We start from the raw sequence: 27,068 nt of genomic DNA, 5'->3' as shown, positions 1-27,068 counted from the left end.
GCTATTGTTTGCGTGTTGATGCTCGGGCCATACTCACCAGTCGACAGACGGGAAAAAAGGTAAGATCTGTACTTGCAGTTTATGTGATTTAATATATATAACCTATGTGAAAGTGAACATAGTGTCATCCAAATCACGCTATGGCAATCGATTTATCTAGTCATACGTGTTGTACAGACCTCAATCACAAATTTACAATCATGGCAAATTGGCATTGAAACCCGGAATTATAATCAAACAATAAGTCGCGCTTTCTAAGAAAGTAAATAACCCACCATACTATGTTCAAGCAGTAAACCCGAGCCGCAGGCGAGTGCATATATGGAGTGAATTCTGCCATATCGAGTGGTATACCCGACTTCGGCGAAGGTGTTATTGCTATTATATTATACCACTATATTGGCAATTCGATAAAACCAGTAAAACAACATTTCACTTGTATGTAATTTAGGTAAATGTTTACGTGTCTTGAATCTGAATAATTGTAAAAACTGTATGTAGTTGTACACTGAATTTTTCATGAGTAAACACTATATTTGACACAATGATATATATGTTTGTTCATTCACTCGCCGCCGTACGGCCCTGAGTGATTGAAACCTGTGCCCGTAGACGTGTGTGGCCGGCTGAAACAGAATACACATCTAAACTAACAATCTGTTTCAGTCAGGATTCGAATGCACGTTTGTGCATTCTTCGCGTAATGAATTGGGAGCGTTAATCAACAGGGGAAAAGTCGGATTGTGACAATGTAGCAAGGTTCCTTCAATTTGTCTCCAAATTAAATGATCTACTTCTTGCACTTTATATATATACGCTAAATTACGAACAATAAACTCATGGAGTACGTCCATGATAAACTGTCGTTGGGCGGCAGAGCATTGTTTAAAGGAAACACACCACGGCTAAAAATGGTATTGACAACTTCAATAGAAGCGAGTACGTGACTGATGATCCCGCGCCTGTAACAATAATAATAATCTTAATTGAAACCGTATCCCAGAGTGGGATCTTAGTTGAAAATACAATAAAGTAATCCAAAAAATAACAACAACAACAACAAAAAACACAAGACAATCAAAAACATTTGAATGTAAAGAAAAGAATAAAAAAAATATTTGGTGGTTGGTTGAGGCATTTTAGGATTTTTCTTGTCGCCATTTGAAACAAGTGTGAATGAATTTTCCTAGTTCAATTATTGTTTTGTTATTTTAACTTTTTAGTATATCTAAGGTGTTCATCACTTGTTCTCAAGTTGCTTTTATTGTATTTGATATTCTCGATCATGATTTCTCGTTCCTCCTTGTAAAGATTACAATTGAGAAAAAAATGTTTTTCGTTCTCAATTTACTGTTCGTCACCAACCGGGCAAATTCGGTCCTCAGCTAAACGGTTATTATATCTGCCCCTTTCGATTTGAAGGGTATGAGCACTTATTCTGAGTTTTTTCATATCAGCTCGATGATTTGGATTTTTCATTGCGGTGAGATATTTTTCATATGTAAATTCTGTTTTAATTTCCTATATGTTCGTAACTATTTTTTAATGATTTCTACCCTTATTGTCATAATGTAATGTTTCTGTGCTATGTATTTCAAAGGATTGTTCTAGTTTGCGCGTTGTCATCAGGAGATTTATGGTTTTTCCAAATATTTCACATATTTAAACTTTCTAAAATTTGTTTTATGTCTGTTACCCAGTTGTCTTTTCTTTTTTTATCAAGATGTATTCCAAAATTGTAAGCTTCATGTAGCAGCGAATTTGGGTTAGAATTATTTATTTTGATCCAATATTCAAGTTTCTGTTTCAATGCAGTTTCAATTTGTCCTGTGATTTTGTTCACCTACTAAACATGACGAGTTTCGACTTAGAGATATTAATATTGAGTTTCCATTTCTTACAGCAAGTTTCAAGAGAATTTATGGCATTTTGTAAGCCGATATGTGATTGGGAAAACACTACGAGGTCGTCTGCATATAGCAGACATGGCGGGCCATTACAAGCCATGTTGTTTCAATGTCATATACATAGATATTGCAAAGAAGTGGGTTGAGTCCATCCCATTGTCTAATGCCTCTATTAATTGTGAAACTGTCTGTTAGACCCTGTTTAAGTTTAAGACATTCTGTTGAGTTCAGATAAATGGGTTTTATGATGTTGTAGAATTTACCTGTGATACCACTTATATAACTTCTGGATAAGTTTCCAGAAGAGACCTAGATGCCAGCTGGAATCAAAAGGCTTTCTGGAAGTCAATGAAACAAGCAAACAAAGTCTTTTTGTTGCTTAGGTAGTTAGTTGTTTGAGGACAAATAAATAGTCTTTCGTGCTAAAGTTTGGCATGAATCCTATTTGTTCTGTGATAATTGTGGTGCTTTCCTTTAGATGTTTCAAAAGCCGTTCCTTAAGAATGGAGGTGAAAAGTTTACTGATACTAAAAGTGTGATGCCTCTGTAATTGTTTGGATTTGTTTTGTCACCTTTTTTGAAAATATGCGTGATCTTTCCTAAATTCCAGCAATTAAGTATGTATCCACTCTGCAGGATTACATTGAATAGTTTTTGTAATGGTTTTACTAATGGGTTCCTGCTGGTCTTGGTAATTTCATTGGTAATTTTATCTGCGCTTGGAGCTTCTTTATTTTTGAGTTTAGCTATAGCATTTTGGATTTCTAATTGTGCTTGTCTGTGCTGATGTGCTTGTCTGCAATAAGTTTTTGCTCATTGTATTACTTGTTTATTTACTCAGACAAACCAGGCTTGCCTGTCAACATTTTCAGAGTCATTGTTTATTTTGGTGTCTTTTAGCTCTCTCAATAGAATCCAGGACTCACTTGGGTTTGATTTGTTAAAACCTTCGAGCTTGTTTAATACATCATTTTCGAAATCTCTTTTTTCTTTTTTATTAGACGTTTGTATTCCCTCTTCAGACTGTGGAATTTTTCTCGCAGTTCAATGTTGTATGGGTTTGCACTAAATTTACTGCAGATACCCAAAAGTTCTTTATTTAGATTATGTTGGTCCTTGTTGAATCATTTTCGTTTACATTTAGTTTTTTGGGGTTTTCTCCTGATATGGTTTTCAGACATCCACCGGCTGCTTCAATGTAAATACTTGAGAGAATAGTATTTGCCCCATCAATTGATTGCTGTGTATCGTAAAAATGTTTATTGTTAGGATTATTAATTACAATTGTAATAGCTCTGTTTTGTAGCATTTGGTTAAATATCAAATTTGACTCTTCCAAATGTAAGTGTCAGTTTCATGTACTAATTTATCACTGTGGGTGTGTGTTATTTTAGAACTATTATTCTTGTAAAGTGCATTTGTTTGAAGATGAAAAGTTATTCGGCAGTGATCTGACTGGTAGTTAATTTTAACATCCATGATGTTTTTGGTTCTGGCGTTGAAATCGCCCGATAGACTAACAGAACCACGTGTTGAATATTTATTAATATCATCCTTCAAAAAAATTAAAAAACGTAGCTTACTCGGGTACTCGCATTTCATTATGTAGTTCTGCTCAGATGACATTCTCGTTTGGTTCAGGTGCCGTGGCTTATGAGAATGTTGCTGATACATTATAAAAGAGCGTAGACAAGACAGTGCTCTGCACCCCGTCAAGTTTAAAGGTCACATATCACGTTTTGTACAAAAATAATTGTTTGTTGTGATATTGTATAACACTCGAAACTAAGCTTATCAAGCAAATAAACTTAAATTGATAACGTGATTACACTGTTTATTCAAGGGCGGCCATACATCCAAAACTAAATCCAAAACGTTAGAACAGATTTAGAGAAGCTCTTTGTGTAGGGTACGGTCACACCACGGGTTACGTGCGTAATCGTTCCATATTTGGAATTCGCGTTTCCTAATATAGTTGGATGAAATACTAATATGCATACATAAATTGTCTACCATATTACATAAATATATGTTTCAAATTAAACCAACAATGTTTTGTTATTGGCAGAAATGCCAGCAATGGGATTCTAATTTGTTGTTCTAATTTCCATTTCAGACTTCCAGTTACAAGTAGGTGGACGTTTATTGTACATATAGTGAAATGGCTGCTTATTTTTGCGATATAGCGCCATCTCTGCGAGTGGCGTTATGGGCACATGGCAGGTCGAGATCAACTGCATTTGAATTAGCAATTGCAGGAGAACCTTCAATTAAAGTTTTCCATGAACAATTTGTTATGGCATATTATGAAGGGGAGAATAGAATAGGCCACGAGGATTACATTAGGGGTCCTCCAGTTCCTGGATACACATACCAAGAAGTGAAAGATAGATTAGAGAAAACTTCGTGTCCAGAAAAGAGTGCCATCTTCATTAAAGATAACGCAGGGTGTCTTGGAGGAAGAAAAAACTATAAATACCTACCCACTGGTTATATTCACACATTCCTGATTCGTGATCCAAAGGCATCCATCATGTCCTCGTACAAGTGTGCTCTATCGGGATGCAGCCGTGTGGGATATTGTGTCCGAGATGTAGTAAAATGTGTCATTGAGGTTCATCGCTTTGAAGAAAATTACAAATTGTATAAGTACGTCACAAATGAATTAAATCTACCAGCAATAATCGTAGAATCAGATGATTTGATAAGATATCCAAGAAAAACGTTACAAAAGTATTGCTTAGCAACAGGTCTTTCATTTAGTGAGAACTTCTTAAATTGGAAACCAGGAAATATACACCATTTTCCCGAACGTATGAAAAATCCACACTTTGTGGAAATGTATTTCAAAACCGCGATTGAAAGCAATTGCTTTCAGCCTCTAGCTCAATCTCACATAAACATAGATGAGTTACCAAAAGAAGTAAAACAGTACATTGATCATATCATGCCTCTGTATATGGAAATGGCAGACAACAAATTGTAAGTTTCATGGTATTTCGATGTATTTCAGTTCGTTTGCTGCTAATTGTTTTAACTGATGTAATTTAATCCAATAAATAAAGTTGATTGAAAATAAATCTATGATGTTATATGTGCCAAGGGACAACCACCACACTGGATTTATAAAAAAATGATGTTACCTCTATTGCATGTTCTTCTGAATCTGGACGTCAGTTTACCATTCACAAAACTATACTTTTTACATTGCGATTGTGATCTTTACGACAATCTACATGCTTCTATTTTTATTGCTGCATTCCATGTGATGTATAATCCGATTAGAAGTTTGATTTTTGTTCTGTTAAAGTATATTTCTAGTTTTACATTAAAATAGAATAAATCATTCTGCTATTGTTTGTTGGCAGACAGATTAAACTCTAGCGCTAAATTCAGTAACATGTTTGAAATAATTTAATTTGTAAATTGTTGCATTTTTTCTCACAAGCTTTTAGAATATATATATATATGTAACATTTTGTGAATAATCTCATCTTTAATTTGTAAACATTGTCATATTTCTAAATACGCGCATTTTCCATGTAGCATGTCTAGTTTACAGGGCGTGCAATTCGACTGTGCATCTTAGGATATACGGATGTAACAACTCATGTGTCACCCGTGTCTGACGGGACAATTGCATTCAATCGTCTATGCCAGTACGTCTCAACTATTCCATGTAATATTTTTTTTATATTTTGCAACTTTGTATCTAGAGTTATTTAACATATTTAAACTGTACAAGTGGGTATGGAAGTAGTCACAACACCGGTACATGAGCCGTGCATAACAATTAATCGTAATTTTATTCGTTTATATGCTAGCAATATTGTTATTGTTATCAGAATGTATCTGATTTTTTTATAACGTTTGTCAGGTGTAGCCATATTATGATTTGGGTTGCTTTACGAAACTGACTGGGATTTGTATTTAATAACGTTCTTGTTTTGTATTCTGGATATTTTATTACAATTGATTCGTTGAATTTGATTGTATGCAAGCGTACGTTTATGTATGGGGTAGCAGGACGAAAGTACTATAGTATATCTGACGAAGTCTGGCGACAATTACCACTGATATGTTTAATAGAATTAATATCCATTCTGAGCGTATTCGTCAGCTCAGTATTGAAGTTATCAAAGAGATATCTTGCGTCCCCACCGAGTGAAAACACCATCGACACTTATTTCAACGGGAATGTTCACATGATATTTAACATAATTTAAGTTTCAAAAGAACATAATATATAACTATATAATCCAAGTGTGGCGTGAAAAAGCTAAACCCAATTTCATTTCATTAATAAAGATCGAGATCTGCAGTGGAGCATCCGATGGTGTCTGTCCAATGGAGGAACCTTTTATCAAAGCTCATGTTGAACAATTATGTGAGGTCGATGTACTTCAACAATTATTTTACGATTGTTCATCAAATAGTGACATAGTTGTAATAAAATCACGTCACCAATGGTTCAACCAGATTTTGCATTCCTATTTGATGCTTCACAATTTTACCAGTCTGTCGCTCAGAATATTTTTTTCTAAACAGACATAATGCATATTCGGGTAAATCGCAAAAATTAGAAAATAAGTTAATCAAATTATTTTACTTAAAGGGCGGTAGTCGTCGCCCCACGCTTTGAATGTTTTGCAGACCAACGACGTTACCAAGATATAATTGCGTATTTTTTAGGTGATTGGAAGGTATTGAAGGAGTTACCGGCGGTAATTAGCGCAAGTCGTGGCTAGGCCAAACCTCATAATTGTGATTTTCATTAAAAGAGCGCATTGGATTTGGGGAAAATCAATGTTTATCAACACAAAGGTCGCACATGCGCAGGACGACGACCACCGTCCTTTAATTTATGTTCTATATCAAACATATAGAATTCAATTCCAATACAAATCTTATCCGAATATAAAACATTTACATAACCTCTAGCACAGATTTGATTAATAATCATAAAGATTTAAAGATGTTATTGTATCTATCAAAGTAATCATTTCATGGACTAGTAAAATTCTCCAATATCCTATTATTTTTGATAGAGCAATAATCAAAATCACCATATATTCCTACATAACAGAAAAAATAAAAAGTCAACACACAGGAACTGAGTTGTATGGACATATATTACAAAATCAATATTCATTAGTGTAAGAACAATACATGTAAATGATAACAGAGGATAACGCACGCACGAACATTTCTGGGTCATAGTTTGATTAGATGCAAAATTGTGCTATTAAAATTTGACCTTGTATTCTAAACATAATTTGATTGATACACGTGGACCTCAGTGATTCAACTATGGTCAAATGATACACAACGTACATATTACAATATTTGAGGAAACGTGCACAGAACACCAATATTTAGAAATAAAAAACATACAGATTTGCCTGCAAACTGAAAAATTCAATCTTACAGCTTTGCGTTTTAAATTCCAGCATTTCAGCACTAAAAATATTAAAAACCAAATGGTTTCCAAAGATAGAACGCTGCAGTGGTTTTGAAAGGTATTTATATAGTGCGGGCTTTTCAGTACGTGCACAAGTAATCTTCATCAAATTCCATTGTTCACATTACGATGTAAAAAACAAAAAGAATACCTAGAATTATTTAAATTAAAATGATGCCTTCAAGAACATAGTTGGGGTGAAATCGAACCGTTACTTGATAAAAATATGTTTATTCATTTTCATAATATATAAATTGGCTGAAAACCCCAATGCTGTATATATTTAACGGTAGTCGTCGCACCGCGCATGTGCGACATTTGTGATAAACAATCATTTTCCCATGATCCAATTTTCTAATAAAATCACGAGTACGAGTTTTGCTCTGGGCGCCACTTGCACTAATTACTGCCGGAGACTCTTTCGATACCTTCCAAAAACCATAAAAAAAATTCCTAATTAAAGCATGGTAACCCCTCAGCTTGTACTAGTTGATGTGCATAACAGTCAAATCCGCCGGCTTTGTTTATATGAGACCCATATCTCGCGCATGCGCGGCGCGACGACTACCGCGCTTTAACGGGGCAAATGAAGAGCATTGACCATGTACATATTTATACATATCACTCTTGTCTACCATCCTCATCAACTCAATAGGTTTGTGTGACAATTAAGTAACTATAAATATAACATGGATTGAAATTAATTATTTCCGCTATTGTTCGCGTATTGATGCTCGGGTCATACTCACCAGACGACAGACGAGATAAAGGTGAGATGTGTGCCTGCAGTTTATGTGATTTAGTATATATAACCGATGTGAAAGTAAACATAGTGTCATCCAAACCACGATGTGGCAACCGATTAATCTATTCATACGTGTTCTACAGACCTCAATCACAAATTGAAATCCATACTTATAATCGAACAATAAGTCGTTCTTTCTAGGAAAGTAAATAACCCACCACACTATGTTCAAGCAGCAAACCCGAGCAGCAGGCGAGTGCATATATGGAGTGAATTCTGCCATATCGGGTGGTATACCCGCCTTAGGCGAGGGTGTTATTGCTATTATATTATTCTAGTATATTGGCATGTAAAACAAGAGTTCATTTGCATCTAATTTAGGTAAATGTTTACCACCCAAATCCAATACTGAGGTTTCAAGTCACTCATCGAAATTCAGAAAATCAAAGATTATCAAAACATGAAAATTATAAGTTATTTGAACAAGGCTATATTTGTGGAACAAAAACGCAAAAGCAGTCCAAGTTAGCTGTTGTAGATTTGTTTGGGACGAGTGAACGAGAAGGCTATGCAAAATAGTGATAAATGCTCTAAAAATGTACGTTACCACAGAAATGTTGAAATAAAGGATGAAATTACCATTTGCTCATCCCACAACCTAGAACTGAAATCATATGGAAAGTGTACCCACACATTGTGCAGAAAGAAATACCAAACAACTAATGCGTTATTTAATGTTTCTTGCAGCAGAAGAGTTTTCTAAACAACTAATCTGTTACTAAATCATTATGCCACACTCTGTGGAGCCAGATGTTACTTTCAATTGTACATTTGAAATGGCATGTACGCCTGGCTAATGTGAGAAACAACTATCAACCAAAACAATACATTAATGGCATTAATTGCGACACTCCTTCTCCAATTCCAATATTCACGGCTCTTGTGATATTATTTGACAGATAAAATTACAGTGAATGCAACGAAATCAATTTGACAGGCAGTTGGGACTCATTCCAGTGTTAGTCCATGATAAACTGTTGTTGGGCTGCAGAACATTGTTTAAAGTAAACACACCACGGCTAAAAAGGTGTTAACAACTTCAATAGAAGCGAGTACGTGACTGATGATACCGCGCCTGTTGTTGTAATAATAATAATAATAATAATAATAATAATAATAATAATAATAATAATAATAATAATAATAATAAATATAGCTGCATAGCAGCAATCACCGGTTTTCAAGACCATGGCACATGGCCAAGTCACATGCAATGCATGGCCATGTATGACTGTTTGCAATAGCCCTGAAAATTAACGTTGGTTCCATGTTTGTATATGTGATAGTGTCCGAGATATAATAGCCATGCATATTTAATGAGTTCCATCACCATATATAGTCATCAGGTATGTTTGTCACATGCAATGCATGGCCAGGTATGACTGTTTGCAATAGCCCCCAAAATTAATGTTGGTCCCATGTTTGTATATGCGATAGTGTCCAAGATATTATTGCCATGCATATGTAATGAGTTATATGACCATATATAGTCATCAGGTATGTTTGTCAATTCTCTTGTCCAATGACTTCAACATAGCATTGGTTCCATGTTCCTACCTGCAACAGTGCCTAAGATATTAGAGGCATGCATATTTAATGAGTTCTATGACCATATATGGTCATCTCATATGTTGGAGAATTCTCTTGTCCAATGTCTTCAGTATAGGTTTGGGTACATGTCCCTATCTTTAAAAGTGCTCGAGATATTATGGATATGCATACTTAATGAGTTCTATGACCATATATGGTAATCGAATATGTTGGTCAATCCTTTTGTCCAATGTCTTCAATATAGTATTGGTTCCATGTTTGTGCTTACAATAGTACTCGAGATATTAGAGACATGCATATTTAATGAGTTGTATGACCATATATGGTCATCGACTGTGTTGGTCAATTATCTTGTCCAATGTCTTCAATATAGGTTTGGGTACATGTTTCTATCTTTAAAAGTGTTCGAGATATATGGATATGCATATTTAATCAGTTCTATGACCATATATGGTCATCGAATATGTTGGTCAATTCTCTCGTCCTATGTCTTCAATATAGCGTTGGTTCCATGTTTGTACTTGCAATAATGCCTGAGATATTAGAGACACGCATATTTAATAAGTTATATGACCATATATGGTCATCAACTATGTTGATCAAATCTTTTGTTCAATATCTTCAATATAACATTGGTTCCATGTTTGTACTTGCAATAGTGCCTGAGATATTAGAGACATGCATATTCAATGAGTTCCATGACCATATATGGTCATCGAATGTGTTGGTCAATTCTATTGTCCAATGTCTTCACTATAGGTTTGGGTACATGTCTATATCTTTAAAAGTGCTCGAGATATTATAGATATGCATATTTAATGAGTTCTATGACCATATATGGTCATCAACTATGTTGGTCAATTCTTTTGTCCAATGTCTTCAATATAGCGTTGGTTCCATGTTTGTACTTGCAATAGTGCCTGAGATATTAGAGACATGCATATTTAATGAGTTGCATGACCATATATGGTCATCCAATATTTTGGTCAATTCTCTTGTCCAATGTCTTCAATATAGCGTTAGTTCCATGTTTGTATATACAATAGTTCTCAATATATGTCAATTCAATGTGTATCGTATATGGGCCCTCCCCCCTTTCCCACAATGCAACATTGCTGACTATTTTATATAAAATGTGAAAAATATTCATAAATCAACTGCTCCAAAACTACTGGTCGCACTTTCACGATTCTTTGACTAATCTGTAGTATGTATGATGTTCTTCAAAATTATGGCGTGGAATTTCGATACGATCAAAATTATGCAAATGAGATGCAAAACAATATTTCAGAAAATTCTAAAAAAAAAAGTCACATGACCGTTCAACTTTTTTTTCATGAAATACGTAGCACTAGGGCCAATGCTTCTTTTAAGCGAAAGTTTGAGACTCCTAGACCCTCAGAAAGGTGTTTAAATGAGCATGCCATTTTTTGCCTAAAATTCAAAATGGCCGCCGTACCACGTGACCAATATGCGTCATCTTAGGATATGCATTAGATCTCATCAAACTTTACAAACATATGAAAAAAATTTTAAGATATGTGCAACGGTGTTCGAATGGCGCTTAGCGAAAAATCTGGCGGAATAATAATAATAATAAATATAGCTGCATAGCAGCAATGACCGGTTTTCAAGACCATGGCACATGGCCAAGTCACATGCAATGCATGGCCAGGTATGACTGTTTGCAATAGCCCCCAAAATTAACGTTGGTCCCATGTTTGTATATGTGATAGTGTCCAAGATATTATTGCCATGCATATGTAATGAGTTATATGACCATATATAGTCATCAGGTATGTTTGTCAATTCTCTTGTCCAATGACTTCAATATAGCATTGGTTCCATGTTCCTACCTGCATCAGTGCCTAAGATATTAGAGGCATGCATATTTAATGAGTTCTATGACCATATATGGTCATCTCATATGTTGGACAATTCTCTTGTCCAATGTCTTCAGTATAGGTTTGGGTACATGTCCCTATCTTTAAAAGTGCTCGAGATATTATGGATATGCATACTTAATGTGTTCTATGACCATATATGGTAATCGAATATGTTGGTCAATCCTTTTGTCCAATGTCTTCAATATAGTATTGGTTCCATGTTTGTGCTTACAATAGTACTCGAGATATTAGAGACATGCATATTTAATGAGTTGTATGACCATATATGGTCATCGACTGTGTTGGTCAATTATCTTGTCCAAAGTCTTCAATATAGGTTTGGGTACATGTTTCTATCTTTAAAAGTGTTCGAGATATATGGATATGCATATTTAATCAGTTCTATGACCATATATGGTCATCGAATATGTTGGTCAATTCTCTCGTCCTATGTCTTCAATATAGCGTTGATTCCATGTTTGAACTTGCAATAATGCCCGAGATATTAGAGACACGCATATTTAATGAGTTATATGACCATATATGGTCATACACTATGTTGATCAATTCTTTTGTTCAATGTCTTCAATATAGCATTGGTTCCATGTTTATACTTGCAATAGTGCCTGAGATATTAAAGACATGCATATTTAATGAGTTACATGACCATATATGGTCATCCAATATCTTGGTCAATTATCTTGTCCAATGTCTTCAATATAGCGTTAGTTCCATGTTTGTACTTGCAATAGTGCCTGAGATATTAGAGACATGCATATTTAATGAGTTGCATGACCATTTATGGTCATCCAATATTTTGGTCAATTCTCTTGTCCAATGTCTTCAATATAGCGTTAGTTCCATGTTTGTATATGCAATAGTTCTCAATATATGTCAATTCAATGTGTATCGTATATGGGCCCTCCCCCTTTTCCCATAATGCAACATTGCTGACTATTTTATATAAAATGTGAAAAATATTCATAAATCAACTGCTCCAAAACTACTGGTCGCACTTCCATGATTCTTTGATTAATCTGTAGTATGTATGATGTTCTTCAAAATTATGGCGTGGAATTTCGATACGATCAAAATTATGCAAATGAGATGCAAAACAATATTTCAGAAAATTCTAGAAAAAAAAGTCACATGACCGTTCAACTTTTTTTTTCTGATATACGTAGCTCTAGGGCCAATGCATCTTTTAGGCGAAAGTTTGAGACTCCTAGGCCCTCAGAAAGGTGTTCAAATGAGCATGCCATTTTTCGCCTTAAATTCAAAATGGCCGCCGTACCACGTGATCAATATGCGTCATCTTAGGATATGCACTAGATCTCATCAACCTTTACAAACATATGAAAATTTTTTACAGATATGTGCAACGGTGTCGAAATGGCGCTTAGCGAAAAAATCTGGCGGAATAATAAAAAACATAACGATTACAATAGGTTTCCAAGACATGTGTCTTGAAAACCTAATAATAATAAACGGAACAATTTCAATAGGGTTTCGACCAAATGGGCTCGAAACCCTAATAATAAACGGAACAATTACAATAGGGTTTCGACCAAATGGGCTCGAAACCCTAAATATAGCTGCATAGCAGCAATGACCGGTTTTCAAGACCATGGCACATGGCCAAGTCACATGCAATGCATGGCCAGGTATGACTGTTTGCAATAGCCCCCAAAATTAACGTTGGTCCCATGTTTGTATATGTGATAGTGTCCAAGATATTATTGCCATGCATATGTAATGAGTTATATGACCATATATAGTCATCAGGTATGTTTGTCAATTCTCTTGTCCAATGACTTCAATATAGCATTGGTTCCATGTTCCTACCTGCAACAGTGCCTAAGATGTTAGAGGCATGCATATTTAATGAGTTATATGACCATATATGGTCATCTCATATGTTGGACAATTCTCTTGTCCAATGTCTTCAGTATATGTTTGGGTACATGTCCCTATCTATAAAAGTGCTCGAGATATTATGGATATGCATATTTAATGAGTTCTATGACCATATATGGTAATCGAATATGTTGGTCAATCCTTTTGTCCAATGTCTTCAATATAACATTGGTTTCATGTTCGTGCTTGCAATAGTGCCTGAGATATTAGAGACACGCATATTTAATAAGTTATATGACCATATATGGTCATCAACTATGTTGATCAATTCTTTTGTTCAATGTCTTCAATATAACATTGGTTCCATGTTTGTACTTGCAATAGTGCCTGAGATATTAGAGACATCCATATTCAATGAGTTCCATGACCATATATGATCATCAAATGTGTTGGTCAATTTTCTTGTCCAATACCTTCAATATAGGTTTGGGTACATGTCTCTATCTTTAAAAGTGTATATTTAATCAGTTCTATGACCATATATGGTCATCGAATATGTTGGTCAATTCTCTCGTCCTATGTCTTCAATATAGCGTTGGTTCCATGTTTGTACTTGCAATAATGCCTGAGATATTAGAGACACGCATATTTAATGAGTTATATGACTATATATGGTCATCAACTATGTTGATCAATTCTTTTGTTCAATGTCTTCAATATAACATTGGTTTCATGTTTGTACTTGCAATAGTGCCTGAGATATTAGAGACATCCATATTCAATGAGTTCCATGACCATATATGGTCATCGAATGTGTTGGTCAATTCTCTTGTCCAATGTCTTCAGTATAGGTTTGGGTACATGTCTATATCTTTAAAAGTGCTTGAGATATTATAGATATGCATATTTAATGAGTTTTATGACCATATATGGTCATCAACTATGTTGGTCAATTCTTTTGTCCAATGTCTTCAATATAGCGTTGGTTCGATGTTTGTACTTGCAATAGTGCTTGAGATATTAGAGACATGCATATTTAATGAGTTGCATAACCATATATGGTCATCCAATATTTTGGTCAATTCTCTTGTCCAATGTCTTCAATATAGCGTTAGTTCCATGTTTGTATATACAATAGTTCTCAATATATGTCAATTCAATGTGTATCGTACATGGGCCCTCCCCCCTTTCCCACAATGCAACATTGCTGACTATTTTATATAAAATGTGAAAAATATTCATAAATCAACTGCTCCAAAACTACTGGTCGCACTTTCACGATTCTTTGATTAATCTGTAGTATGTATTATGTTCTTCAAAATTATGGCGTGGAATTTTGATACGATCAAAATTATGCAAATGAGATGCAAAACAATATTTCAGAAAATTCTAGAAAAAAAAGTCACATGACCGTTCAACTTTTTTTCATGAAATACGTAGCTCTACGGCCAATGCTTCTTTTAAGCGAAAGTTTGAGACTCCTAGACCCTCAGAAAGGTGTTTAAATGAGCATGCCATTTTTAGCCTAAAATTCAAAATGGCCGCCGTACCACGTGACCAATATGCGTCATCTTAGGATATGCACTAGATCGCATCAGACTTTACAAACATCTGAAAAAATTTTCAAGATATGTGCAACGGTGTTCGAATGGCGCTTAGCAAAAAATCTGGCGGAATAATAATAATAATAATAAAAAACATAAATATAGCTGCGTTGCAGCAATGTCGGGTTTCGAGCCCACTGACTTATTAGCAGCGTTCCAAAATCAGCATCATTGACAATAATATATTAAAGGAAATTGCATGGCCTTCATACTAAACATGTTGCATGTTCCTGTCTGTAACAGTGCTTAAGGTATTACAATCTTGCATATTTAATGATGTCCCATGACCATATATGGTCATCAGATGTTTTTGTCAGCTCTGTTGTGCAATAACTTCAATATTGCATTGGTTGCATTTTCCTATCTGTAACAGTGCTTGAGATGTAACATTTATGCATATTTGATGAGGTCACATGACCATATGTGGTCATCACATTAGTTAGTCACATCTCTTGTTCCATAGATTCGATATTGCACAGGTTGCATGTTCCCGTCTGTAACACTGCTTGAGTTATTACATTTATGCATATTTAATGATGTCACATGACCGTGTATGGGCATCAGATGTGTTAGTCACATATCTTGTCTCATAGCTTCGATATTGCACAGGTTGTGTGTTTCTTTCTGTTACTGTGTTTCAAATATAACATTTATGCATATTTGATGAGGTCACATGACCATATATGGTCATCACATTAGTTAGTCACATCTCTTGTTCCATAGATTCGATATTGCACAGGTTGCATGTTCCCGTCTGTAATAGTGCTTGAGTTATTACATTTATGCTTATTTGATGAGGTCACATGACCATATATGGTCATCGGATATGTTAGTGACTTCTGTTGTGCAATAGCTTCAATATTGCACTGGTTGCATGTTCCTATCTGTAACAGTGCTTGAGATATAACATTTATGCATATTTGATGAGGTCACATGACCATATATGGTCATCGGATGTGTTAGTCACTTCTGTTGTGCAATAGCTTCAATATTGCACTGGTTGCATGTTCCTATCTTTAACAGTGCTTGAGTTATTACATTTATGCATATTTGATGAAATTACGTGACCATATATGGTCATCACATTTGTTAGCCACATCTCTTGTCTCATAGCTTCGATATTGCATAGGTTGCATGTCTCTATCTGTGATTCTGCTTGAGATATAACATTTATGCATATTTGATGAGGTCACATGACCATATATGGTCATCACATTAGTTAGTCACATCTCTTGTTCCATAGATTCGATATTGCACAGATTGCATGTTCCCGTCTGTAATAGTGCTTGATTTATTACAATTATGCATATTTAATGACGTCACATGACCATATACGGTTATCACATTAGTTACTCACATCTCATGTCCCACAGCTTCGATTTTGCACAGGTTGCATGTTCATGTCTGTAACAGTGCTTGAGATAATTCAATTATGCATATTTAATGAAGTCACATGACCATATATGGTCATCACATTAGTTAGTCACATCTCTTGACCCATACCTTCGATATTGCACAGGTTGCATGTCCATAACTCTTGCAGTGCTTGATATATTACATTTATGCATATTCAATGAGGTCACATGACCATATATGGTCATCTTGTTTGTTAGTAAAATTTCATGTACCATCACTTCAATATTGCACTGGTTGCATGTTCCCGTCTGTAACTGTGCTTGAGTTATTACATTTATGCATATTTGATGAAGTCACATGACCATATATGGTCATCACATTAGTTAGTAACATCTCGTGTCTTATAGCTTCGATATTGCACAGGTTGCATGTCCCTATCTGTAACAGTGCTTGATATATTACATTTATGCATATTTAATGAGATCACATGACCATATATGGTCATCTTGTTTGTTAGTAGAATTCCATGTACCATCACTTCAATATTGCACTGGTTGCATGTTCCTATCTGTAACAGTGCTTGAGATATTGCAATTATGTCTATAAAATGAGGTCACGTGACCATGTAAAAGAACAAAAAAATATGGAAAAACATTCTAAAATCTTCTTATAAAAAACGGCTTATCGCCTGGACTCAATATTTTGGAATTAAATACTATGTCATATGATCTTTCAAAGTTATTCAGGGTTAGTTGATTTGTCGAAAATTATGCAAATGAGATGCAAAACAAAATTTTAAAAAATTCTAAAAAAAAAAGTCACATGACCGCTAAAGTTTTTTTTGATGAACTTTGTAGCCCATGTCGCACTGCTACTATCATAAAAAAATTGGAGCACTCAGACCCTCAGAAAGGTGCGCAATTCGGCATTGAAAATTTCGCATTTAATCCAAGATGGCGGCCTGGTCATGTGACCTATGTGTCTGAACTTAGGATTTGCACCAGATCTCATACAGCTTTACAATTGTGGCAAGGATGGAACTGATCGGTCCAACGGTGTTGACATAAAGCGTGACCAAAAATTTAGGCGGAATCATAATAATAATAATAAACGGAACAATTTCAATAGGGTTTCGATCAAATGGGCTCGAAACCCTAACAATTACAAAAGGTTTCCAAGACATGTGTCTTGAAAACCTAAATATAGCTGCATAGCAGCAATGACCGGTTTTCAAGACCATGGCACATGGCCAAGTCACATGCAATGCATGGCCAGGTATGACTGTTTGCAATAGCCCCCAAAATTAACGTTGGTCCCATGTTTGTATATGTGATAGTGTCCAAGATATTATTGCCATGCATATGTAATGAGTTATATGACCATATATAGTCATCAGGTATGTTTGTCAATTCTCTTGTCCAATGACTTCAATATAGCATTGGTTCCATGTTCCTACCTGCATCAGTGCCTAAGATATTAGAGGCATGCATATTTAATGAGTTCTATGACCATATATGGTCATCTCATATGTTGGACAATTCTCTTGTCCAATGTCTTCAGTATAGGTTTGGGTACATGTCCCTATCTTTAAAAGTGCTCGAGATATTATGGATATGCATACTTAATGAGTTCTATGACCATATATGGTAATCGAATATGTTGGTCAATCCTTTTGTCCAATGTCTTCAATATAGTATTGGTTCCATGTTTGTGCTTACAATAGTACTCGAGATATTAGAGACATGCATATTTAATGAGTTCTATGACCATATATGGTCATCTCATATGTTGGACAATTCTCTTGTCCAATGTCTTCAGTATAGGTTTGGGTACATGTCCCTATCTTTAAAAGTGCTCGAGATATTATGGATATGCATACTTAATGTGTTCTATGACCATATATGGTAATCGACTGTGTTGGTCAATTCTCTCGTCCTATGTCTTCAATATAGCGTTGATTCCATGTTTGAACTTGCAATAATGCCCGAGATATTAGAGACACGCATATTTAATGAGTTATATGACCATATATGGTCATACACTATGTTGATCAATTCTTTTGTTCAATGTCTTCAATATAGCATTGGTTCCATGTTTATACTTGCAATAGTGCCTGAGATATTAAAGACATGCATATTTAATGAGTTACATGACCATATATGGTCATCCAATATCTTGGTCAATTATCTTGTCCAATGTCTTCAATATAGCGTTAGTTCCATGTTTGTACTTGCAATAGTGCCTGAGATATTAGAGACATGCATATTTAATGAGTTGCATGACCATTTATGGTCATCCAATATTTTGGTCAATTCTCTTGTCCAATGTCTTCAATATAGCGTTAGTTCCATGTTTGTATATGCAATAGTTCTCAATATATGTCAATTCAATGTGTATCGTATATGGGCCCTCCCCCCTTTCCCATAATGCAACATTGCTGACTATTTTATATAAAATGTGAAAAATATTCATAAATCAACTGCTCCAAAACTACTGGTCGCACTTCCATGATTCTTTGATTAATCTGTAGTATGTATGATGTTCTTCAAAATTATGGCGTGGAATTTCGATACGATCAAAATTATGCAAATGAGATGCAAAACAATATTTCAGAAAATTCTAGAAAAAAAAGTCACATGACCGTTCAACTTTTTTTTTCTGATATACGTAGCTCTAGGGTCAATGCTTCTTTTAAGCGAAAGTTTGAGACTCCTAGACCCTCAGAAAGGTGTTTAAATGAGCATGCCATTTTTCGCCTTAAATTCAAAATGGCCGCCGTACCACGTGACCAATATGCGTCATCTTAGGATATGCACTAGATCTCATCAAACTTTACAAACATGTGCAAACAATTTCAAGATATGTGCAACGGTGTTCGAATGGCGCTTAGCGAAAAATCTGGCGGAATAATAATAATAATAATAATAAATATAGCTGCATAGCAGCAATGACCGGTTTTCAAGACCATGGCACATGGCCAAGTCACATGCAATGCATGGCCATGTATGACTGTTTGCAATAGCCCTGAAAATTAACGTTGGTTCCATGTTTGTATATGTGATAGTGTCCGAGATATTACAGCCATGCATATTTAATGAGTTCCATGACCATATATAGTCATCGGGTATGTTTGTCAATTCTCATGTCCAATGTCTTCAATATAGCATTGGTTCAATGTTCCTACTTGCAACAGTGCCTAAGATATTAGAGACATGCATATTTAATGAGTTCTATGACCATACATGGTCATCGAATATGTTGGTCAATCCTTTAGTCAAATGTCTTCAATATAGCATTGGTACCATGTTCCTACTTGCAATAGTGCCTGAGATATTAGAGACATGCATATTTAATGAGTTCTATGACCATACATGGTCATCGAATATGTTGGTCAATTTTCTTGTCCAATGTCTTCAATATAGGTTTGGGTACATGTCTCTATCTTTAAAAGTGCTCGAGATATTATGGATATGCATATTTAATGAGTTCTATGACCATATATGGTCATCAACTATGTTGGTCAATTCTCTTGTTCAATATCTACAATATAGCGTTGGTTCCATGTTTGTACTTGCAATAGTGCAAGAGATATTAGAGACATGCATATTCAATGAGTTCTATGACCATATATGGTCATCGAATATGTTGGTCAATTCTCTCGTCCAATGTCTTCAATATAGCATTGGTTGCATGTTTGTACTTGTAATAGTGCCTGAGATATTAAAGACATGCATATTTAATGAGTTGCATGACCATATATGGTCATCCAATATTTTGGTCAATCCTCTTCTCCAATGTCTTCAATATAGCGTTAGTTCCATGTTTGTATATACAATAGTTCTCAATATATGTCAATTCAATGTGTATCGTATATGGGCCCTCCCCCCTTTCCCATAATGCATCATTGCTGACTATTTTATATAAAATGTGAAAAATATTCATAAATCAACTGCTCCAAAACTACTGGTCGCACTTTCATGATTCTTTGATTAATCTGTAGTATGTATGATGTTCTTCAAAATTATGGCGTAGAATTTTGATACGATCAAAATTATGCAAATGAGATGCAAAACAATATTTCAGAAAATTCTAAAAAAAAAAGTCACATGACCGTTCAACTTTTTTTTCATGAAATACGTAGCTCTAAGGCCAATGCTTCTTTTAAGCGAAAGTTTGAGACTCCTAGACCCTCAGAAAGGTGTTTAAATGAGCATGCCATTTTTCGTCTTAAATTCAAAATGGCCGCCGTACCACGTGACCTATATGCGTCATCTTAGGATATGCACTAGATCTCATCAAACTTTACAAACATGTGCAAACATTTTCAAGATATGTGCAACGGTGTTCGAATGGCGCTTAGCGAAAAATCTGGCGGAATAATAATAAAAAACATAACGATTACAATAGGTTTCCAAGACATGTGTCTTGAAAACCTAATAATAATAAATATAGCTGCATAGCAGCAATCACTGGTTTTCAAGACCATGGCACATGGCCAAGTCACATGCAATGCATGGCCATGTATGACTGTTTGCAATAGCCCTGAAAATTAATGTTGGTTCCATGTTTGTATATGTGATAGTGTCCCAGATATTATAGCCATGCATATTTAATGAGTTCCATGACCATATATAGTCATCGGGCATGTTTGTCAATTCTCTTGCCCAATGTCTTCAATATAGCATTGGTTCAATGTTCCTACTTGTAACAGTGCCTAAGATATTAGAGACTTGCATATTTAATGAGTTATATGACCATATATGGTTATTTAAAATATTAATCAATTCTTTTGTCCAATGCCTTCAGTATAGGTTTGGGTACATGTCTCTATCTTTTAAAGTGCTAGAGATATTATGGATATGCATATTTAATGAGTTCTATGGCCATATATGGCCATCAACTATGTTGGTCAATTCTTTTGTCCAATGTCTTCAATATAGCATTGGTTCCATATTTGTACTTGCAATAGTGCATGAGATATTAGAGACATGCATATTTAATGAGTTATATGACCATATATGGTCATTGAATATGTTGGTCAATTCTCTCGTCCAATGTCTTCAATATAGCCATGGTTCCATGTTTGTGCTTGCAATAGTGCCTGAGCTATTAGAGACATGCATATTTAATGAGTTGCATGACCATATATGGTCATCGAATGTGTTGGTCAATTCTCTTGTCTAATGCTTTCAATATAGGTTTGGGTACATGTCTCTATCTTTTAAAGTGCTAGAGATATTATGGATATGCATATTTAATGAGTTCTATGACCATATATGGTCATCAACTATGTTGGTCAATTCTTTTGTCCAATGTCTTCAATATTGCATTGGTTCCATATTTGTACTTGCAATAGTGCATGAGATATTAGAGACATGCATATTTAATGAGTTATATGACCATATATGGTCATTGAATATGTTGGTCAATTCTCTCGTCCAATGTCTTCAATATAGCCATGGTTCCATGTTTGTGCTTGCAATAGTGCCTGAGCTATTAGAGACAAGCATATTTAATGAGTTGCATGACCATATATGGTCATCGAATGTGTTGGTCAATTCTCTTGTCCAATGTCTTCAATATAGGTTTGGGTACATGTCTATATCTTTAAAAGTGCTCGAGATATTATGGATATGCATATTTAATGAGTTCTATGACTATATATGGTCATCGAATGTGTTGGTCAATCCTTTTGTCCAATGTCTTCAATATAACATTGGATTCATGTTTGTGTTTGCAATAGTGCCTGAGATATTAGAGACATGCATATTTAATGAGTTCTATGACAATATATGGTCATCGAATGTGTTGGTCAATTCTCTTGTCCAATGTCTTCAATATAGGTTTGGGTACATGTCTATATCTTTAAAAGTGATCGAGATATTATAGATATGCATGTTTAATGAGTTCTATGACCATATATGGTCATCGAATATGTTGGTCAATTCTTTTGTCCAATGTCTTCAATATAGCATTGGTTACATGTTTGTACTTGCAATAGTGCATAATATATTAGAGACATGTATATTTAATGAGTTCAATGACCTTATATGGTCATCAACTATGTTGGTCAATTCTGTTGTCCAATGTCTTCAATATAGGGTTGGTACCATGTTTGTACTTGCAATAGTGCATAATATATAAGAGACGTGCATATTTAATGAGTTCTATGACCATATATGGTCATCAACTATGTTGGTCAATTCTGTTGTCCAATGTCTTCAATATAGGGTTGGTACAATGTTTGTACTTGCAATAGTGCATAATATATTAGAGACATGCGTATTTAATGAGTTCTATGACCATATATGGTCATCGACTATGTTCGTCAATTCTTTTGTTCAATGCTTTCAATATAGGTTTGGGTACATGTCTCTATCTTTTAAAGTGCTAGAGATATTATGGATATGCATATTTAATGAGTTCTATGGCCATATATGGCCATCAACTATGTTGGTCAATTCTTTTGTCCAATGTCTTCAATATAGCATTGGTTCCATATTTGTACTTGCAATAGTGCATGAGATATTAGAGACATGCATATTTAATGAGTTATATGACCATATATGGTCATTGAATATGTTGGTCAATTCTCTCGTCCAATGTCTTCAATATAGCCATGGTTCCATGTTTGTGCTTGCAATAGTGCCTGAGCTATTAGAGACATGCATATTTAATGAGTTGCATGACCATATATGGTCATCGAATGTGTTGGTCAATTCTCTTGTCTAATGCTTTCAATATAGGTTTGGGTACATGTCTCTATCTTTTAAAGTGCTAGAGATATTATGGATATGCATATTTAATGAGTTCTATGACCATATATGGTCATCAACTATGTTGGTCAATTCTTTTGTCCAATGTCTTCAATATTGCATTGGTTCCATATTTGTACTTGCAATAGTGCATGAGATATTAGAGACATGCATATTTAATGAGTTATATGACCATATATGGTCATTGAATATGTTGGTCAATTCTCTCGTCCAATGTCTTCAATATAGCCATGGTTCCATGTTTGTGCTTGCAATAGTGCCTGAGCTATTAGAGACAAGCATATTTAATGAGTTGCATGACCATATATGGTCATCGAATGTGTTGGTCAATTCTCTTGTCCAATGCTTTCAATATAGGTTTGGGTACATGTCTCTATCTTTTAAAGTGCTAGAGATATTATGGATATGCATATTTAATGAGTTCTATGACCATATATGGTCATCAACTATGTTGGTCAATTCTTTTGTTCAATGTCTTCAATATAGCATTGGTTCCATGTTTGTACTTGCAATAGTGCATGAGATATTAGAGACATGCATATTTAATGAGTCATATGACCATATATGGTCATTGAATATGTTGGTCAATTCTCTCGTGCAATGTCTTCAATATAGCCATGGTTCCATGTTTGTACTTGCAATAGTGCATGAGATATTAGAGACATGCATATTTAATGAGTTTTATGTCCATATATGGTCATCCAATATTTTGGTCAATTCTCTTGTCCAATGTCTTCAATAAAGCGTTGGTTCCATGTTTGTATATGCAATAGTTCTCAATATATGGCAATACAATGTGTATCGTATTAAGGGCCCTCCCCCCTTTCCCACAATGCATCATTGCTCACTATTTTATATATAATGTGAAAAATATTCATAAATCAACTCCTCCAAAACTGTTGGTCGCACTTTCATGATTCTTTGATTAATCGGTAGTATGTATGATGTTCTTCAAAATTATGGCGTGGAATTTTGATACGATCAAAATTATGCAAATGAGATGCAAAACAATATTTCAGAAAATTCTAGAAAAAAAAGTCACATGACCGTTCAACTTTTTTTTCATGAAATACGTAGCTCTAGGGCCAATGCTTCTTTTAAGCGAAAGTTTGAGACTCCTAGACCCTCAGAAAGGTGTTTAAATGAGCATGCCATATTTCGTCTTAAATTCAAAATGGCCGCCGTACCACGTGACCAACATGCGTCATCTTAGGATATGCACTAGATCTCATCAACCTTTACAAACATATGAAAATTTTTTCCAGATATGTGCAACGGTGTCGAAATGGCGCTTAGCGAAAAAATCTGGCGGAATAATAATAAAAAACATAACGATTACAATAGGTTTCCAAGACATGTGTCTTGAAAACCTAATAATAATAATAATAAACATAACAATTACAAAAGGTTTCCAAGACATGTGTCTTGAAAACCTAATAATAATAATAATAATAAAAAACATAACAATTACAAAAGGTTTCCAAGACATGTGTCTTGAAAACCTAATAAAAATCTGATGTAGTATACGGGCTTTAAATGTTCTAGCTATAAACTTATTTTAATTTTATTTTTTATTACTTTATGAATGCCTTTATTTTATTTTGATTTTGTGATTTTTTTTATTCCACTCTACATACATCTGAGCCCATCGACGATTTTAGTAAACGCATCGCAGACCTCCTTCTATAGCGCACCTTATGTCGTCACCAGGTCGCAAACAGGTCACAAACACACTGAAATATAATGGTGGATTATACCAACGTTAGCGACGAAAACGATCGGGAAAGACACGGCTCTACAGTAAGTTTATCATTGCCAAATGCAACGAAAGTCATGTTTATGTTTATATTTTGACTTGAATGGTTCCAGTTCGTTATTTTGCGTAGTTATTTAGGGAGTGACGATTTTTTTCCACCTGTTCGACCGAACACCGGTATTTTTTTCCCGTCGCTTGCCCTCGAGACAGGTGAGACAGATAGAACCAAAATTGTCTACGGCATTGAACCGAAGCTGTAAATATTCGTCACAATTTATCAACATTTTGTACATTATACAATAACTCTTTATTAAGGTAATTGAGCTGACTGGAATAAATATTTTTAATTTGCAATTGATGATCAGGAAATATTTTTTGCTCCAATATTCTGCGTGGATGCCATGGGTCGGTGACCGTTATACATTTTAAAACCCGTTTGCATTGTTTACTATAGCTGTTTACAGTGTTCTAATCATTACGATTTACTTATGTTTTTGCTTCCATTCTATATAATTATGCGCAGTGTTTGGTTGAAGCGATGACTGCATAAACGAACCCTGGCTGGCGAAGATGCATCAGGAAGTGTACACATTTGTTGGAAGTGAAAAACTTATTCAATGTAATGACACAAATTGTAAAATGCTGTGAAATTACTTTTTTAAATTAAAAAAAATATACAAGTAATTTTCTATTAATAGTTAATTTAAGTGGGCAAAATATAATGTACGGACAGTGGCGGATATAGTAAAACGTATTGGGGGGGTCCAAGCTTCGCTTAAAATATACGGAGCGTGAATCGCAGAGAAGCTATGCGTAATCCAGATCATATGAACCGTCATGCGTTTCAGGGATGCAAGCCCACCAAATCTGGATATACCACTGTGTACAAGTTATCGCTACACTGAAAAGTAAAAACCGACAGCCCGTATAAAAGGGAGGCTGTGATTGGCTGTTACTTATGCGAGATTAGAAGGTATTGGGTCAGATCCTTGTTGGCTTTTGCAATTACCAAAACTTCAAAAAATAAATACTAGAATAAAATAAAATAAATATACAAAAACAAGCCAAAACTAGGATCTTATTTTCATCAGATTAGTGACTGATGATACCGCGCATGTAAGTGATCAATGTTATGATCACATACTCATGTATAAGACTAGGAAGCAAAACATACTCGTAGTTCAGTCATTCTGGTTCAGTCTAGCTATCAGTTAACTGCCCAGAATTCTATATCGCATGCTCTCTAAAATGGTATATTAAGTTACATTGTTTTTATTGGGAGAAATGCCAGCAATGGGATTATAATTTATTGTTCTCATTTCCATTACAGACTTCCAGTTGCTAGTCGAAGACGTTTATTGTACATAGAGTGACAATGGCAGCTCGTTTTTTGCGATATAGCGCCAGCTTTGCGAGTGGCGTTATGGGCACATGGCAGGTCGAGATCAACTGCATTTGAATTAGCAATTGCAGGAGAATCTTCAATTACAGTTTTCCATGAACATTTTGTTATGGCCTATTGTGAAGGGGAAGAAAGAATATGTCACGAGGATTACAGTAGGAGTCCTCCAATTCCTGGATACAGATACCAAGAAGTGAAAGATAGATTAGAGAAAACGTCGTGTCCAGAAAAGAGTGCCATCTTCATGAAAGATAACACAGGGTGTTGTGGAGGAAGAAAAAACTATAAATACCTACCTACCGGGTATATTCACACATTCCTTATTCGTGATCCAAAGGCATCCATCATGTCCTCGTACAAGTGTGCTCTAGCGGAATGCAGCCGTGTGGAATATGGTGTCGGAGATGTAGTAAAATGTGTCATTGAGGTTCATCGTTTTGTAGAAAATTACAGATTTTATAAGTACGTCACAAATGAATTAAATCTACCAGCAATAATCGTAGAATCGCATGATTTGATAAGAAATCCAAGAAAAACGTTACAAAAATATTACTTAGCCAGGGTCTTTCATTCAGTGAGAACTTCTTAAATTGGAAACCAGGAAACATACACCATTTTCCTGATCGTATGAAAAATCCACAGTTTGTAGAAATGTATTTCAAAACCGCGATTGAAAGCAGTTGCTTTCAGCTTCTAGCTCAATCTCA

General features: G+C 35.0%; 1 protein-coding gene across 2 annotated transcripts; it reads left to right on the top strand.

Annotated features, from left to right (window-relative positions):
* LOC144352226 (uncharacterized) lies at window positions 1–26,897 on the top strand. Of its 2 annotated transcripts, XR_014929696.1 has the most exons (3): window positions 21–59; window positions 4,024–4,037; window positions 26,290–26,897. XR_014929696.1 is itself a non-coding variant. In XM_085500242.1 (2 exons), exon 2 carries the CDS (start codon window positions 4,069–4,071, stop codon window positions 4,891–4,893), a length of 825 nt encoding a protein of 274 aa, XP_085356368.1. In that variant the 5' UTR covers window positions 1–59; window positions 4,024–4,068; the 3' UTR covers window positions 4,894–5,892. The 2 variants fall into 2 exon arrangements, 1 of the variants encoding a protein (XP_085356368.1); XM_085500242.1 differs by lacking the exon at window positions 26,290–26,897 and having other exon boundaries at window positions 1–59; window positions 4,024–5,892.
* Window positions 26,898–27,068: the final 171 nt, after the last annotated feature.

Source organism: Saccoglossus kowalevskii, chromosome 6, assembly GCF_978046115.1.
Source record: "Saccoglossus kowalevskii chromosome 6, keSacKowa6.1, whole genome shotgun sequence".
In the NCBI taxonomy this organism is placed as follows: domain Eukaryota; kingdom Metazoa; phylum Hemichordata; class Enteropneusta; family Harrimaniidae; genus Saccoglossus; species Saccoglossus kowalevskii.
This window is presented reverse-complemented; position numbering and strand designations above follow the sequence as displayed.